General features: G+C 36.3%; 1 protein-coding gene across 2 annotated transcripts in view; it reads right to left on the reverse strand.

Moving 5' to 3' along the window:
• The window catches only part of ccdc92 (coiled-coil domain containing 92), a 26,066-nt gene continuing 7,299 nt past the window's right edge, over window positions 1–18,767 (reverse strand). For both annotated transcript variants that reach the window (XM_051118222.1, XM_051118223.1), the window contains exons 2-4: window positions 10,028–10,244; window positions 8,355–8,396; window positions 1–986 (exon numbers count right to left, since the gene is read on the reverse strand). In XM_051118222.1, coding sequence (XP_050974179.1) covers window positions 109–986; window positions 8,355–8,396; window positions 10,028–10,163 — 1,056 coding nt within the window. In that variant the 5' untranslated portion in view covers window positions 10,164–10,244 and the 3' untranslated portion in view covers window positions 1–108. The remainder of the gene's footprint in view (window positions 987–8,354; window positions 8,397–10,027; window positions 10,245–18,767) is intronic.

Here is an 18,767-nt window from a genome sequence, read left to right on the forward strand (position 1 = left end):
TGTGTTTTCACAGTCATAAACAGTTCCGCATATACTGCATTGGTCTTAATACGTCTATGTTTATATACTATCTGTTTTAGGATGTGTAAATGTGCGCATTTGTCAGTCTTAAACAGTTCTGTCTGCACCTGAGCGTTTGCGAACCACCTGCTCCCCATTGACCTGGTCCACGGCGAGGGTCTCCACTTCTGCTTGCTGTCTGGCCGCACCTCCGCCTGCTGAGGGCGAGCGGTGAATCCGATGCGCCACTCCTATATGGGCGTTAGCACGGGGATGAGGTCTCTCCCGCGCTGGACTATTCCTGGGACTCGGGGGCACTGGGATGTGGGCGGGGCTTGATGGTGCAGGGGGTGTGGCTGAAGAAGCGATGGGTGGGATTACAGACGGGCGTTCCCGAAGCACCGGCTGAGACTCTACAGGAGCCGCTGGCTCTCTGGCTTGCAGGAATGGTGTGGGATCTGGCATGGCATCTACCGAATCCCTCAGTACCACCCTACGGCCATCTGTGGCGCCCAACCGGTACAGCTCTGTGTATTCCGAGTGCAGCGGCTGTGAAAGACTTTTGCGCATGCGCCTGCGAGGGGTTTCGGGTTGCCGGACGTCTTTGTCGTTTCCCGACGCAGTAGGAGCGGGAGGAGGGGTGGGTTTGAAAGAGCTGACAGGGCTGACGGAGGGGCTTATCCCTGCCGTGCCCCCGGCGAGAAGGCGTTTTTTAGTCGCGTGGAGCTGGGAGGTGAGGTAGGCAATGGTGCTGGCTCTCTGCTCCAGCTCTCCAGACAGCACAGCCAACTTATGGCTCTTCAACTTCAGCTCATCCAGGTACTTCTTCTCTCGCTCACGGATGGTGTTCTCCAACACGGAGATCATGGCATTCTTCTGTTCCAAATCCCGAAGAAGCTCGGTGTTCTCCTGCTCTTTAGCCTTCAGCTGAGCCTCCAGTTCCTCACAGCGCTGATGCAGCTCTCTGCAGCGAGCCTCACCATCATCTAAAAGAATACAAGACGTTAGGTACAAACAAATGGATGCTGCGCATAAATATACACCTCCACATTCCAGGGTTATTCAACTTCAGTCCTGGAGGGCCAGTAAAGCCAAAATAAGCCAATATAGGTGTTTAGAATTACTTGTACTAACGTCTGCAGGACATTGGCCCTCCAGGATTAAAACTGAAGAGTTGAATGTCGTCAGCATTTCAAGATCATGGCGCGCCTTGTTTGTTCGAGTTAGGCGAGTTAGTTCACCTAAAAATGACACTTCTGTCATTAATTGCTCACCATCAAGTTGTTCCAAACCCGTAAGACCTCTGTTTATCTTCGGAACACAAATTAAGATATTTTTGATAAAATCTAAGAGCTTTCTGACCCTGCATAGACAGCAATGCGACTATCGTGTTCAAGGCCCAGAATAGTAGTAAGGACATCGATAAGTAGTCCATGTGACATCTGTGGTTCAACTGTAATGTTATGAAGCTATGAGAATACTTTTTGTGCGCAAAGAAAACAAAAATAACGACTTCATTCAACAATTTCTTCTCTTCCTTGTCAGTCTTCAATGTGCGTTGAGTGTGGTGAAGTGTTGTTAAGGTTGGACCACTGGTGTCACATGGGGCCCTAACATACACCCGGCGCAATGTGATGGCAGGCGCAACGCCAGGCTGAAACATTTTGCTAGTTTCAGCCTGACGCAGGTATCATTTTCACCTCAAGTGCCACGTTGTATAAATAGCAAATGCACTTGTGCCCATCTGTTTGCCATGCAGCAACACACAAACATGCCAAATATTAAAAACAAAAGGACTAAAATTTTAAAAGATTATTATTGTGTATGCTTTAACATCACGCACAAGCAGATCCGTTTCCTCGGTGGGGAAGCGTTCAGTGCAAAGGCTCTGAAAGCCTCGATAATAGCGAATCCGCCATGGTGCAAGCGCAACTGGCTATTAAAGGGGTCATCGGATGCCCATTTTCTACAAGTTGATATGATTCTTTAGGGTCTTAATGAGAAGTCTGTAACATACTTTGGTTAAAATTTCTCAGTGGTAGTGTAAAAAACAGCCCTTTTACGTCATCAAAATCAGCCCTTTTTAGAGCGAGTCGTTCTGTTGCATTTGCCTTTAAATGCTAATGAGATCTGCTCACCCTGCCACTCTCTTTTAGCAGAATAGCAGTTCTGTTCACTTTAGCTGCATTTAGCTGTGTTTAGCCACAAAACTTGCAAACTAGCAAATTATTAAGAAAGGCGATTTGCAAAGATGCATAAAAAACCCTTATATTTACTTCTGCTATATCATTATTACATCCAACAACAGAACACCTCAATTGCTCAAACGGAGACACTGTTGTCTTCCCCTGCACCGGAGTCTACACAATTGCGGTCGGACTGTTTAAACTCATCAGGGCGGGTCTAAGGTAAGATGGCTATGTCAATCAACTATTGTGGGAGTGGCCTCACATCACACCACTGAGAATGGCCTGATTTGAAAAAGGGGATATTACTTATAAAGATTAAAAAAATACCACTGGGTGGATTTTTATAATTATAGGGTGGTTGTGTACACACACTGCCAACACACATTTATGTTCAAACATGTAAAAGTGAGTTTTGCATCTGATGACCCCTCTAAATGGAATGGGAGATGAGACTCTGATTGGTTTATTGCATGTTACTCCCAAAATATACCCATGACTCATTAATAGAACGACCACGCAGATCGTTTTTTTTTTCCCATTGTTAAACTAGCAAAAGTGGATTCGGACACACCCATGTGCACCTGTGGCATGCGCTTCAGACCATGCACTTAGATTGGTAAAATAAGGCCCATGGACTACTTTAACGATGTTCTTACTACCTTTCTGGGTCTTGAACATGTCAGTTGTGTTGCTGTCTATGCAGGGTCAGAAAGCTTGCGGTTATCATCGAAAATATGAAGTTTGTGTTCTGAAGATGATTGGAATGACATGAGGGTGAGTAATCAATTACAGAATTTTCATTTTGGGGTGAACTAACTTAACTTAATTACGGAGCCTCCTAAGGCCTTCACTAAAGGCAATCTGAGAATGCTATGCGATGAACTCAGTGAAAAGAAAAAGAAAATCCAAAATGGTTGAAAGATTAAAAATAAATATATACACGAACCTGGACCACAAAATCTTGTCTTAAGCAGCATGGGTATATTTGCAGCAACTGTCAAAAATGCATTGCATGGGTCAAAATTATCGATCTTTTATTTATGCCAAAAATCATTAGGATATTAGGTAAAGATCATGTTCCATGAAGATATTTTGTAAATTTCCTACTTTAAATATATCAAAACCTAATTTTTTGATTAGTAATATGCATTGCTAAGAACATCATTTGGACAACTTTAGGTTAAGGCAATTTTCTCAACATTTAGATTTTTTTGCACCCTTAGATTTCAGATTTTCAAACAGTTGTATCTCGAACAAATACTGTCCTGTCCTAACAAACCATACATAAATGGAAAGCTGTCATATGATGCATACATCTCAATTTCAAAAACCTGACCCTTGTGACTGGTCCAGGATCACATTTTTTATTTAATATTAAATGATATTGGCAAGAATTACTTTAGTCTCATTTCAAAAAAGACTATTTAATGTGTATTGTTATGCTTATTAGAGTATAGCCTTGTTTGCTTAGTAACACGATAATGTGAAACCTGCTTTCAAATCAATTGCTGAGTCTCTGGTCTCCAGTGCTATTTGTGCGGGGCATGAGTTAATACCTATGCAAAGTGTTTTTAAATTGATCACTTGTGAGTGATGATTCTGTGATGATCATTATACTTCCTTAGAAGGCACAAGGCAGCTGCTTATGTAGGAAGAATAGAGATTCACTAGGTTTTGGAATAAAGTCTTAAATAATGTTTACACAAAGACATTCTGTAAACTAACTGAAACATTAGCCTATAGAGGGCAGCAGTGAACTATGAATCATATATCAATAAACCAATTACCCCTGCAGAACTAATGGCTATGAAACATCAAACCCTCTTCCTACAGAGGAACACTCTCCTCCTCCCTTAAGATCCGATGTTAAGCATTTGACAAACAGTATTTGTTGTATTATGGGAACAGCTCATTTAGCTTAGCTCAGCATAGATATTATTGATTTCTACATAAATTTAGCTGCATAAACACATCGTAATTGCATGGATAATTCTGAAAATCACTGGATCCTTTAAAAAATTTCACACGGGTTATGTTCATCTTCTAAATGCCCAAGACATGCATTTAGCAGCCAAATAGGGTGGGGCTGAGATGGGGCACCTCAGAGAGAGAGACTCCACATGCTCAAGGGAAGGGGAGTGAAGGGCAGACACACAGAGCCAGAGATCCTATCTCCCGTTACACTGCTAATGGATGTGAAGGTTGGGGGAATAGCAATGCCCCTCTTTATTGACCTTCAGCTTTGCAACAGCCTAAACAATGGCACGCAAGGGAAGATCTGTCTCTCTCTCTCTCACCTACTTTCTTGCTCTCTCTCAAAATGTTGCACATTTAAATTAGTGCTAAACAAAGTAAAACTAATAAATAGAAAAAAAATGGCATATAAAAGTAGCATTAACAAATAAAATAAAATAAAATAAAATAAATTTTAATTAAATTAAATTAAATTAAATGCATGGAAAAATCGTGTTTTGTTTTTTTAACGTCAGATTCTCATATTAAAGTCATTCGGTACACTTCATCTGAGTTAATGAGGGTCTGTGTGATCTTGGAGACCGACTCACACTCTCTCACTTTCCCTGACCGCTTCATTACCACTTAGCAATGGCCACACCAGATAATGAGGTCACCATCAAATTCACACACAAACCCAGTTGGACAGCCATAATACATACACTCCAGCACAGTCATCCGAGGTCAAAGCGACAGCTTCGGTATGAGAGAGTGCTTACATGTGAACCTGTGATAAGTATATTTCATTCTTCACAATGCTAATATCACATGTGTCATGGTAGAGAGACAACAGATGTTGGTCTAATAAGCGATCTGTGGTGTAGTTATCTGTTACCAACATGTAGTTTGATGAGAATGAACCATCTGCTGTTACTCCAGTTGACAGAAAATGCTGGGTATAAATTGAAACTGAAATAATCTCTATTATTATGTGATGGCTGGATTAAGATGTTTGATGTCTGAATATAGGAATGTGTTCCTCATTTGCAAAGTCATTCTACATAAAAACAATCATTTTGATGTATGGCAGTGGTGTTGGTTTGAAATCATGGCTATTGTTAGGAACATGAGTGTAGGGATGTAGTCAGCAGGCTGCAGATGATGCATTAGCCTTTTGCATTAGTGCTGTATTAGCGTAGTCATTTATAATCTCATTTCCTGTGCTAGACACGAATCTGGCTCACATCAGCCACATACGCGAACACAAACAACGGGCTGTCCAACCATACAGACACTAAACAAATGTGAAACTCATTCATAATACTACACAGCTCTGTGGAAAACTTGATTCTGATTAGTCCACTGCAAAAATTAAATCTGCAGATTAATCATCATAATGCTATAAAAATAAAAATTGTAATATAGTTGCAGTGTTTGTGCAGGTGCTTGCTTTATTTATAATGGTCTATTTTATTTTATTTAAAGGCATAGCTCACCCTAAAATGAAAATTCTGTTGTGAATTACTCACCCTCATGTTGTTCCAAACCCGTAAGGGCACAAATTAAGATTATTTTTGATGAAATCTGAGAACTTTCGGACATAGACAGCAACGCAGCTGACCAGCCTGGTCTCATTGTTTATACGTAGGTATTTATACATAACTTTCAGAGGCACAAAACAACATTTTTGTAAGTTTTTATTGATGCTAAAACGTACAATTTAGACATATTTTAACATTTAAAATGTACAAATCGTTACGTATTTTTAGCTAAAAAATGTAAAATATTTACCTTTTTAAAAATAAGTATCTTTTATATTCGTATAAATGTCTTTTTAGCATTTTATCAATAAGCAATTTCGAATTTTAGACCCCTTAAATTACCCCCAAACCTTAACCTACTCATTTTATAGCGAATATAAAATAATATAAAACGTAACCGACCAAAATATGCAGGGAATTTACCATTTTAGTAACAATATAGCATAAAACATGTTTTTATAGTCGCTAATCCCACTCCTACATCTAAATCTAACCATAACTCTCTCTGTACAGTAATGAAAAAAAAAAAAAAAAAAAAAAAAAAACAACAGATGAATGCAATCACAATGATTTATTTATTGCAAAGATGTCAAAAGCAGTACCAAAAGTACTCCAAATGACAATGCGTTGCAGCCACAGTCGTCTGTGGTGGAATACAATAGTTTTGTATAAGGTGCAGAGCAGAATTTAAGTTGTTAATTGCTGAAAATATTATTATATTATTATACTATTTTCCCGATCCACTCCGTGAAGGCACGTGCATATCATTTAAACACACCTCACCAGAAACACAGCATGTCGTAATCTGTGACGAAAGCAGGTGAAAGCCAATGAGTGTTTGATTTCCCTGCTGTAAAACTTGTCGTTTCTTGATGCGGCACTATTTGAATTTGTAAAATGCACTTCAGATTTATTGCTGTTTGCTACGGTCGCTGGACTCACTGCTCGGGATGGAGATGAAGATCGCCGGATAAAGGCTTTGAGTCTGCTCCTCACAATCGTATGGATTCTGAAGATTTGGATTACAGCGCACATATAAAATTGTTTCATTTTGTAATTATGTTGCGTGTTCGGTGTATTTTATGGTTCTATTGTTAATCACAGCATGTCAGAGAAAACGCCGTTTGTGTCCCACCACGGCAAACAAAGTAAATATTACATGAATAGTTAAACAGATTGCAGAAATGTTATTTTATTTTAAGGGTTTAAAGTGTAGTCTTGTTTGACATTATGTAGGCCTATTCTTGGAAAACAGCTGGCAGCAGAAATCACACAACAGAACGAAATGTTATCATTTATATTAATTAAACGATTAAAAAATGTAATAATGCAATTAAAACATAATGTTAATGGTATGACAACTAAAAACAACAATAATAATGAAATTAATGCCACGATTTTAAAATTTGTAAGGATTCATTTTTAGGTGTCCTCAATACGTCAGTACTGTACGTTTAAATGCTGAAAATACATAAGCCTTTGAATGTTTAGATGCTGTAAATACATCAGTATTGTAAGTTTTAGTTTCTGGAAAAATCTAAGTAAATGTACGTTTTGTAGAACCACATTTTACATAAAATATGTTGCAGCGACACATTTAAGGCCCAGAAAGGTAGTAAGGACATGGTTAAAATGTGTCCATGTGTAATTTTATGAATAAAGTATTGAATAAAGTTGTTACTTTTGCTTTCTTTGCACACAAAAAGTATCCTCGTAGCTTCATAAAATTATGACTGAACCACTGATGTCACATGGACTATTTTAACAATGTCCTTACTACCTTTCTGGGCCTTGAATATCTTAATTTGTGTTCCTTACGGGTATGGAACGACATGAGGGTGAGTAATGAATGACAGAATTTTAATTTTGGGGTAAACCATACCTTTAACATTTTTTTTTTACTATTTTTGCTATTTTTCTTAGCAAGTGAGATAGCACATCAATATTTCATGTATTTGCTGTAGTTGTGCAATAAACAAGATAATGTACAATCAGCCGGTCTTTATCATGTAAAGAACTTTGGAAGTCTCAAAGCCTTTAGTGTTTAGCCTGGAAACTAGATGTCTGTGGGAACTTCATTGAGCATTCAGATGCCTAAATGTTTTATCAGTGCATTGTGTGTTTGTGCAGAGACTGAAAAGGCCAACATATATTAAACAGAGTGAAATAGAAAGGGAGAGAGAGGGAAATGGCAGTCCCTGTGGGCAGCAGGGGGTCTGTGTGTGTGTATGTGTATGTGTGTGTGTGTGTGTGTGTGTGCTTGCTGGGTGGGTCGCTGGTTGCCAGGTTACAAGGCACGACTGTGGTGGTATATGTGCGTAGAGAGACACTGTTCTCTTTCTTTGCAGGAAACAAAAAAGTCTTATTTACAACCTGCTGCAAAGAAAGCAGCACAGCGGCAGATAAATAAAGAGACTGCCAGGCAAAATAAATATGAACAGCATTTCTGCATGTTTCCATTAGGCCTGCTGGATGCATGTTCATCTGTCTGCGCGTCTACCAGGCTGCCAGTGATTTCTTTTAACAGGTGAATGTGTGGTTGATGAGTGCTTTGACAGCATCCTAGCAACACCTGACACACACATACACAGCCCCCTTACATAAGCATTTTGTTCTGACCCCATGTGAGTGTGAATGTGGCCACATATGAAGCGTGCGTGAGAAATCTTACCGCCTGGATCAGAGCTCCGCATTGTCAGCTCATATGTCAGGTCTGTGAAACAAAAGAGAGGACAGAGGGAGTGGACAGGACGTCAAAAGGAGGAGTGTGAGAGAGAGAGAGAGAGAGAGAGAGAGAGATCAAATGTTAGGCTGGCAGCACAGAGCATCACTCTACCTTAAATGACAACAGTTGAAGATCACATGACACAAGACATCACCTGAAACAGGAGGAGATCAAGAGAGTGAGAGCAAAAACAGAAACAGTAACACAAGAGAGAGTCAACTAAGGATAAAAGAACATATGGGAGTTAGTGGGAAACAACAAACAACATGAATCAACATTAAACTTCAAATTCTGTTGTTGTATTGTTTTGTTTGTGCATTAAAGAACTGCAAACAATGTCTTTCATGGTGATTTTGTTTTGATTTGTTTTGTTTTACCTAGGTTTTTTGTTTTTTGCTTTGCTTTGCTGTTTTGTTTTGCTGTTTTTTTTTAATGTTTTGCTTTGCTGTTTGGCTGTGATGTTTAGTTTAGATTTGTTGTTTTGTTTGTTTGTTTGTTTTTGCTTTGATTTGTGCAGTAATGAATCACACATAGCACCCTAATTCCATGTTGATATTAAAAAAAAAAATGCAAAGAAGAAAGAGATCCGTACTCGTCCAGATTCAGCCAAAGAGGCTTATTTCGTTGATTGCATAGAGGTCACAAAAATATGTGCAAAAAAAAAAAAAAAAAAATATATATATATATATATATATATATATACATGTATATATAAAATCAAACATATAACAACATACAGCAAATACATTTGCAAATTATCCAAAATGACCCATATATAACTACGACGAGTGTGGATCTCTTTCATCTTTGTATTATTGTATTTTTGGATCTACGCACCTTATGTTTTTTGTCTACTGGATTTCTGGACAAGTGTTTGGCGCTACGACCATTTTCTATTTGTGGACTTAAAAAAAAAATGACCATGGAGATTATAGTGAAGCAGTATTAGATGAGGATCGAGCTGTCTAGAATGAGATTAACTATATTCTCACAATCCTGAACAATAATCCTTGTGGCACCATTTTATTCTATTAGTGTGGAAAAGTGACATGGTGATAGAACTGCATAAGCTGTACCAGCTGTATGTCTTTGAAACAGTGGCAGAGAGATCTGTGTTAATTTTTGGTCTAGATGTTTAAAATGAGACCACTACAAGTGACCTCAAGATGTCAAAATCATTAAACTAATAGCAGAGGTGCCTGTCATGTAACGCACAGGATTTGGCACATTAATGAGGGCACTCGTGTGGACGAGTTCAAATCCGGCTTGACTCACATCCTCCCCTGTCCATTCTAATTTTCGTCTTAATAAAAGGTGGCAAATATCCAAAAGTTAAATAAAATAAAATGTAATACTAGACAAACTAATAAAACAATAGTGAATTCACTGTAAACTGGCAATAATTTATCTTCATTGCTCAGCGAAAATATTTTAAATGAGCAAGTAATTATAATAAGCCATTAAATAAATGAGACACTCCATTTTTAATGATTATAGTGTAGACAGTTTACAAATGAATAATGTATGTGTTTATGGATGCTAGTGCAGTATTGCTGTAAGCGGCAGTTACTACATGATGCTTAGTGTATTGGCATGTGTGTGTGTATTTGTGTGCGTACCTGTGCAGTGCTGTTGTAGGCGGCGGATCTCGGCATGAAGGCCTTTCAATGTGTTGGCATGGTCTTGTTGCAGAAACAGCAGGTTCTTCTGTGCGCTGTGCAGTTGATTCTCCAAGGTCACACTCACCGAGGCCATGTTGCTAATGATAAACGGTCACACTCACATGTATAAATTAACTCACTCACTCACACGTGCACACACACTGGCCCAGGAGATCTGTAAACACACAAGAAAAGAAAATACTGATCACATACATAGAATATTCAGTTTTTTTGAAAGTTATCACTCACCATCCAACACGGAAGTAAGCCTATGGGTGAGACTTTTGGTTCATTAACCGCTATAGTAGGGATATAACGAGAAGAATAACAACATGCAGTAAACCATAAAACTGTTTGCACTACAAGCCAGTATGTTCATAATTAAGATAATACATCAAAATAATATGGTAAGACACTTCTAATTTGCAATATCAAGCAGCAAAACTAGCTGTTTTTTACAGCTAAAAATAGCTAGACCCAGATGAGACTGGAATCCAGACCCATAAAATTTACAAATGGCTGCGCCTGCTCTTATGAGAAAAAATATGATGGATAACTTAAAGTTATATTAGCCAATTAGACACCTAGAACCTTTATTCCAAAGACATGCTACAAAGAAACTGATATTAAAATTAACAATACTGGTAAGCTGATAATTATGTATTATTTATCAATTATTATTATTATTTATCATGTTTTGTCATTTATTTTTTATCACTGTAAAAATAATTTTTCAATAAAAGGTTATTAGAGTATGTTTTAAAAGAAAATACTATTTCAGTCTTTCTACTTCAAAATTTCTCGGTTAATAGTGTTACTTGCTGTTTCTTTGTAATTATTTGTGAAATTTAATAGCAGTTTTAAAATTAAAATTATTTCTGCTTTAAATATTTTTTTCAGTGTAGCTGGCTGATCATAAATTTCTACATGTTTGTTAAATAATAATTTAAATAATAATTTTAATAATTTTAAATAAATTATCATAGAATTCATATTTTAGATTGAGAAATACTAATAATAAATAAAGATAAAACAGATAAAATATGAGATTTGCTAAATCAGTTTTACTACATTATTAATGATTATCATTGAAAATTCTGTATATCCATATATATATAATGTGTCATTTGTTAATATTAGTTAATGTATTATCTAACACGCACAAACAATGAACAATACATTTATTACACTATTTATTAATCTTTGTTAATGTTAGTTAATAAAAATACAGTTGTTTGTTCATGTTAGTTCACAGTGCATTAAAGGAGAAGTCCACTTCCAGAACAATAATTACATTTCAGGATTTTTCTCCATATAATGGACTGCTATGGTGCCCCGAGTTTAAACTTCCAAATTGCAGTTTAAATGCGGCTTCAAACGATCCCAGATGCGGTTGTAAACGATCCCAGCCGAGAATGAAGGGTCCTATCTAGTGAAACGATCGGTTATTTTCATTAAAAAAATACAATTTAAATACTTTTTAATCTCAAATGCTCAACTTGTCTTGCTCTCCCTCAACTCTGTGTATTCTGGCTGAAGACAGGGTATTTCAAAAAACTTTTATTTTGTACAAGTTATTTTGTATCACATTTTCTCCCTCAACTTCAAAAATCATTTTAAAATCATCCTACACTGCTGCAGAAGTACTGACCCAGTCTTTGCAAAGTCGACATGCAAAGAAGATCAAACACCCTTTACAAAAAAGGTAAAACAGCGATATAGGACGATTTTGATTTTGAGGGAGAACATGAGATGGGAGTTTTTCGACATACCCTTACTGTCACAAACCGGAACAAAAACAGTCCAGGCAGAATAAGACAAGATGTGCATTTGGCATTAAAAAGTATATAAATTGTATTATTTTTATGAAAATAACCAATCGTTTCGATGAAGACCGTTCTTCCTAGGCTGGGATCGTTTACAACCACATTTGGGATCGTTTGAAGCTGCATTTAAACTGCATTCTGGAAGTTCAAAATCGGGGACACCACAGAAATCCATTATATGGAGAAAAATCCTGAAATGTTTTCCTCAAAAAACATAATTTCTTTATGACTGAAGAAAGAAAGACACGAACATCCTAGATGACAAGGGGGTGAGTACATTATCTGTAAATTGTTGTTCTGGAAGTGGATTTCTCCTTTAACTAATGTTAACCAACACAGATTGTGATTTACCATTAACTAAGATAAATAAATGCTTTAGAAGTATAGTTCATTCTTAGTTCATGTAGTTAACTAATGTCAAAGGAGTAGTTCAGTTCCACAACAAAAATTTACAGATAATTTACTCACCACCTTGTCATCCAAGATGTTCATGTCTTTCTTTCTTCAGTCATAAAGAAATTATGTTTTTAAATGCAGCTTCAAACGATCCCAAATGCGGTTGTAAATGATCCCAGCCGAGGAAGAAGGGTCTTATCTAGCGAAACGATCGGTTATTGTACAATTTACATACTTTTTGACCTCAAACGCTCGTCTTCATGACAGTTAGGGCATGTCTAAAAATCCCATCTCATTTTCTCCTCCAACTTCAAAATCGTCCTACATTGCTGTTTACCCCTTTTTTGTAAAGGGCGTTTGATCCTCTTTGCATGTTCACTTTTGAAAATGAGATGGGAGTTTTTCTGTATTGACCCGGATTACGCACAGTATGCTTTTGCATCGCAGAGCTAGACAAGACGAGCATTTGTGGTTAAAAAGTATATAAATTGTAATTTTTTAGAAAATAATCAGTAGTTTCACTAGATAAGACCCTTCTTCCTCGCCTGGGATTGTTTAGAGTCTTTTGAAGCTGCATTTAAACTGCGTTTTGGAAATTCAAACTTAGGGCCACCATAGAAGTCCACTACATGGAGAGAAATCCTGAAATGATTTCCTCAAAAAACAATTTCTTTACGACTGAAAAAAGAAAGACACGACCATCTTGGATGACAAGGAGGTAAGTAAATTATCTGTAAATTTTTGTTCTGGAAGTGAACTTCTTTAACTAATGAACCTTATTGTAAAGGGTTGCCAATAAAATATACAAATGTGATGGATAATACTGCTAAAGACGAAAAAAAAAACGATTTATAACCTCCAACTAACATGGTCTACAGTAAATTCCAACATTATCAACCACAACGGAAGTAAAATACTATTCTTGCATGACAATCTAACAACTGTCGACTGCCTTTAGAGCTGAAACACACAAAATGTTTGATACAAAAAGCACCTTAAATGTCTTATTATCTAAAAAAAGAACTTGACTGTGATCCGCATACACATTTTTTGCAGTGTACAGAGTCAGTGCTGCCACAGACACAAGTGTGATATTTCAGGACATCTAATTCAGATCTGTCAAGTACTGAGTGTCATTCCATTAAATATCCCTTGCAGCATCTTTAATTAAACCTCCTCTAACTGAGACATCAACATCATGATATCTGCTACTCTGCAAGTCCCATGCAGAGTCATAATACATCTTCAAAATCCTTCAACATAACACCAAAATCACTCTTCATACACGCACGTGGGGTCACAATTCAGCAGCAAAATATATATTACACTGTTTGTGTAATCATGTGTAAACATGTTAAGTCCTGGATGAAACTACACTCTCATGAGATGTTTACAATGGAGTCACAGCCATATAGCAAGGTCAGGAGACTGTCATACTTACACAAACACAAATACATCACAGCAATCAAATTGTTTACTCCGGATATCACTATCCCTTCCCCGAATCATCGTCCCTCTGTCTGAGAGGACAAAGAGCTATATTTATCTAATGACAGCATAATGGTTTGACATTACGTAATGCCTTTTAGATGAGGCAGAGAAGCGAGGGGGAGTATGTAGATACTGTATGTGGGAGTATTGATTTAAGGGGGTGAACGCTGAGCTACTGGTTTTCACAGACCCCACACTGCTCAGGGAGCATCTCCCATCCCAAAGCGCTCTTAAAGAGGTCATGTCATACATATTTCATCATTTTATTTTTTCCCTTGACGTTTTCTGATCCACTTAAAATTTAAGTACGGCTGGGTGATATATTGAATATTCATGATATTGCAATGATCGTGCTGGTGCATGAAATTAAGCAATGGTGTAATTATCAACGATATAGTGGGCTTTTTATCTAGCCATTAACTTTCTAGTCTTCGATCCTTTCTTGTTTCACAAGTATGGAAGTGTTGAAATTTGTTTTTATAGCATCATTTAAAGTTTGATTACTTTCCATGAATTAGTTAAAATAATTAATTTCACTGAATCAATTTAATTCTGATTCTGCCTCAATAATCTTGTGTCACCACTCTAACCTGTTCACAGAAATCTTGATACAGCATTTTTCTTATATTAAGAAAAAACATAAATAAAATTATAAGCATTAAAAAAATTACACCGTATGCACACTACTATTCAAAAATCTTGGGGTCAGTTAGATTTTATTTATTTATTTTAGTATATTTTTAAAGAAATGAATACTTTTAATACTTTAATACCATTCAAAAGTGACAAACGTTTACCAGGGTTCCCACACCTTGGTTAACTTCAAATTCAAGGACCTCTCAAGGACTTTCCATGTCCAATACCCTCAAATTCAAGGACTTAATGTGGGGACACATTTGAAATGAGAGCAAAGTTACATCATGTTATCTTGTAAGACACATTGTTACAATTTTCATGTGTCAAAATTTGTGTTTTTTCTTTTTTTTTTGCATTTATTTTTGTCCATATGACAGAGAACTGAAATTCTATTTGTTGTATTTCTGTTTAGCATAAAACTGAAGAATATTCTTATACTGTATTCTAAAATGCATGGATTTTATTGAAAAGAGCTTTATTATATATAAAAAATATATAATAATAAATGTTTTTTAAGCAGCAAATCATCATATTAAAAATCAATTCTGAAGGATCATGCAACACCAAGGACTGGAGAAAAATTCTGTTTTGCCATCGTAGTAATAAATCATTACTTTTTTTAGATATCAATATAGAAAACAGCTATTTTAAATTGTAATAGTATTTCACAATTTAAATTTTTTATTGTAGTTTAGTGATAATTATAACACTTCAAAATAAGGTTCTATTTGTCAGCATTAGTTAACATACACTAACAATGAAAAATACCTCTAACGTATGTTAGTTAATGCATTAAATATAGTTAGCAATTGGAACCTTATTGTAAAGTGTTACCTTTTAATTAAACTAAATATGCAATACAGTGTTCAGTGAGCAATGTGAAAAATGTCTTTATTCAATATATAAATCTTACCGATCCGATGGTATGTTACTCCAATTTTTATTTTTTTTTTATTACTTTAATGTTACATATAAACAGAGATGGGAAGTAACAAAGTACAAATACTTTGTTACAGATTTTTCTGGTATCGGTACTTTACATTGCTATTTATTTTTCTGACTACTTTTTACTTTTACTCCTCACATTTTAAACAAATATCAGTACTTTCTACTTCTTACATTTTTAAACCAGGCTCATTACTTTTGTTTTAATCAGCATTTGGTGGATCACTATTCGATAACTAATCTCTAAGAAATCATCGATTGGTTAGTTTTGACTGGCAACGCGATTTGGCTCCGCGTCTCCGTCAAATGGTTTCTATCAGAGTAATCATTGCAAGTGACTCAAGAGTGGAGTGGAAGCGCCCAGGTGGATCATAGAGGCAAAACCACCGACCTGTTCAAGACTTAATGTGCAGGTCAGTTTCATCTGTAAACAGACAGCTAAGAGTTACTAGCAGTTTAATGCTTAACTAAATAAACAAAGACAAAACTACAGCAGTACTATAAACAAAACTAAACTAAATTACTATCATCACTCAAAATACTCTATGCTAAAGGACATCATTATCATCTACAGTAGTAATTTAGCAAACAAATGTTCTAAAACATTGTTTTGTAATACGTTCAGAGGGAGCTAGGGCAGATAACAACACAACCCTTACGAAAATTAAAACCAAAATCCATGGTTACTATAGTTAAACCATGGTAACCACAGATGAACCATGGTTTTGCTACACTAACCATAGTCTAACCATGAGATGTGTAGTAAAACTGGTTGTAGTTAGATTAAAACAGATTGTAATCAATCCACCAAAAAAAACAAAAAAACATGGTTATTATACTTTTACTGTAATAAACCATGGTTAATTTTGGTAAAAGAAAAATATGACTCGTGATAATGCAATAACATGCTTATTTTTGTTATTTTTCTGTAAAGATATTGTCATGATGTAATTGTTATAATTTTGACATTTAGGCAATTTAGAAAATATAGTTTTCTTAAATCTATATTTAAACCATTTTAAGATAAAACAACACCACCTGGTCATGATGTGATACTTTAAATTGAACTTAAATAAAATTGTTACTGCAAATAGAATATAATGAGGTGGTTGTTTTGCAAGAAGGTGGAGACAGTTTTGCTCATAACAGTAAATGGCTGTTGGGAAAAGTGACAGGTACAAGAAAATTAGTGAAAAAAGCAAACACACAAAGTGAGATGCAGAGAGATATCACGGAAAATGAAGACACTGACAAGGAAAATGGAAGTGAAGGTGCAGTTCAAGAGAGAGCCTTTTTCTTATTTTGCACTGCCCCAGCCTACGTTTTTAAACATTTATTTAAATGTGATGGCCATACAAAAAATAGGGTTGTCCATGGTTTCAGAATTTGTTGTGGGTGTATGGGATGGCCTGGATGAAGGTGAGATTTCCCAGCCTGAAATTTTGTCTCAGTCTGGCCCTATTCTACATGGTGGTTGTTTAGCCCTGATACATTAATTAGCTGGGTTATTTTGTATTAATGTGTCAATATGATGTGAGGTCCAGTTACCAGCATGACACTAAAACAGGTAATAGTAATGGGTACTTTTTACTTAAGTACATGTCTGAGCCAATACTTCTTTACTTTAACTTAATTAAAAAAAGTGTAGCCAGAATTTTTTTTAAACATGAGTATCTGCACTTCTACTTGAGTAAAAGATGTGTGTACTTTTGCCATCTCTGCATATTAATGGAAAAGTACATTTTCCTTGTGCTCATTTAGCTTTGCTGAAGTGAACATGCCTTGATTATTTTAAATAATTTGTCGCTTCTGTGACTTTAAGACTTTTATGCAAACCCTCTGGTCATGCAATTTTGATGAGTAAATAAAGGATATTTTAAGATAGGGAGTCTCGAGTTTCCAGTTTTGAGTTCTGAAAGCTGATCAAGTACATTAAACTCTTGTCTCTTATTTCAGAAATCAAGAAAAATTCAATTTCTCATGATATGACTCTTTAAAGCCTGATATATAATATTCCATATTCTACTTCCTACAAATAAACTCACTTGTTGGCTAATGTATTAATCTAACACCATATTAATTTTTTTCTGCTTATACCAGAAGGTAAAAGAAAATGTCTCCTCATGACTTCTTAAGAAAGGCTTTGATTTAGCAAAAGGGTCTTCATAAAGCCCTGTGTAGTTTAAATAATTAACAGAGATCTTACTGCCTCCTTCGTTTTAAGGCAGACTCTCTCATCATGATCATGATAATGCAACACAATGAAACGGACAAATCCAGCCATTCAGAAAGGCAAAGGAAAAAGGAAAAACACAAGAGATAAGAGAATGCCTTACGGGTGTGTTGAGGGAATTGCTATTCATACTTCACATTCACTCTGCTATATGACGAAAATGAGCTACCTGCTCTCATGGGGAAAAACGTGATGCTACAAAATGTGAAAAACATTACTGCAGGAGCAAACTGCTGCAGTTTCCAAGTGAAATGAGCACTAGCGATGTAGAAATGCTACAACTTTATCAATTAATTATAACTTGAACTGTGAAAGTTCAAATTTTAGATTAAATAACAACATTTATGCTCAGGTTATACTTTATACATTTATGCTCAGTAAAACACTATTTATACTTTATAGGAGAAAACCAATCATTTTTAGTGCCACTCGGTGGACATTTCATCTTGACGCTGCAGTGATTTACACAGAAACTCTTCTTTCAGATTTACAAAAACATGCATGGTCACGTTTCTCATGAGAACAAGTTGAAAATGAGAAAAAGGAGCAGCCAAAAATGGTAGTGTGGTTGATCAGAAGACAGCAGCAGATGCCTTAAACACACTCTCACTCTGACAGACTAACCACAGCCCTCCACAAGACAGACACAACAAAAGGAAGGAAAAAGCAGCAGGCTGAATACGCTCTAAAGTCTGAAAAGGAAAACAAAAACACTGTGGGTTTCTTGAAATAAAACACTTATACATACTGTATATTTGAACATGTGGCTAAAGAGAGGGTAAGCCGATGTTCGAGGTAGACTGCGAGTCAGTGGAACTCATGAAAAGCCTATGAGCATGAAAGAGTAATGCCAGACTGTGCTCACGCTGGGTGCGGCACAGAGAAGACAGTCAGCAGACTCTACCCAGCTCTTTTATTAATTCACTTGCTGTCTTCCTTCCTCATGTGTCTTCCTCACACCATTAAGATGCAAATGTGAAAATGTACAGAAACATAGAAACACATACTACCAACAAACAGGGTTGGGGAAAATTCAGAATTTAAAATAGGCTTGCTTTTAAGAGTGGGATTTAATTATCATTTGTGTGAACCACAAATGATAAGAACCTGAATAAGAATTACAGGAAAAGGAATTTACTGATTACTGTGGTACTCTTGTGAACGTGAGGTG

This window comes from Labeo rohita, chromosome 8, assembly GCF_022985175.1.
Source record: "Labeo rohita strain BAU-BD-2019 chromosome 8, IGBB_LRoh.1.0, whole genome shotgun sequence".
Taxonomy (NCBI): Eukaryota; Metazoa; Chordata; class Actinopteri; order Cypriniformes; family Cyprinidae; genus Labeo; species Labeo rohita.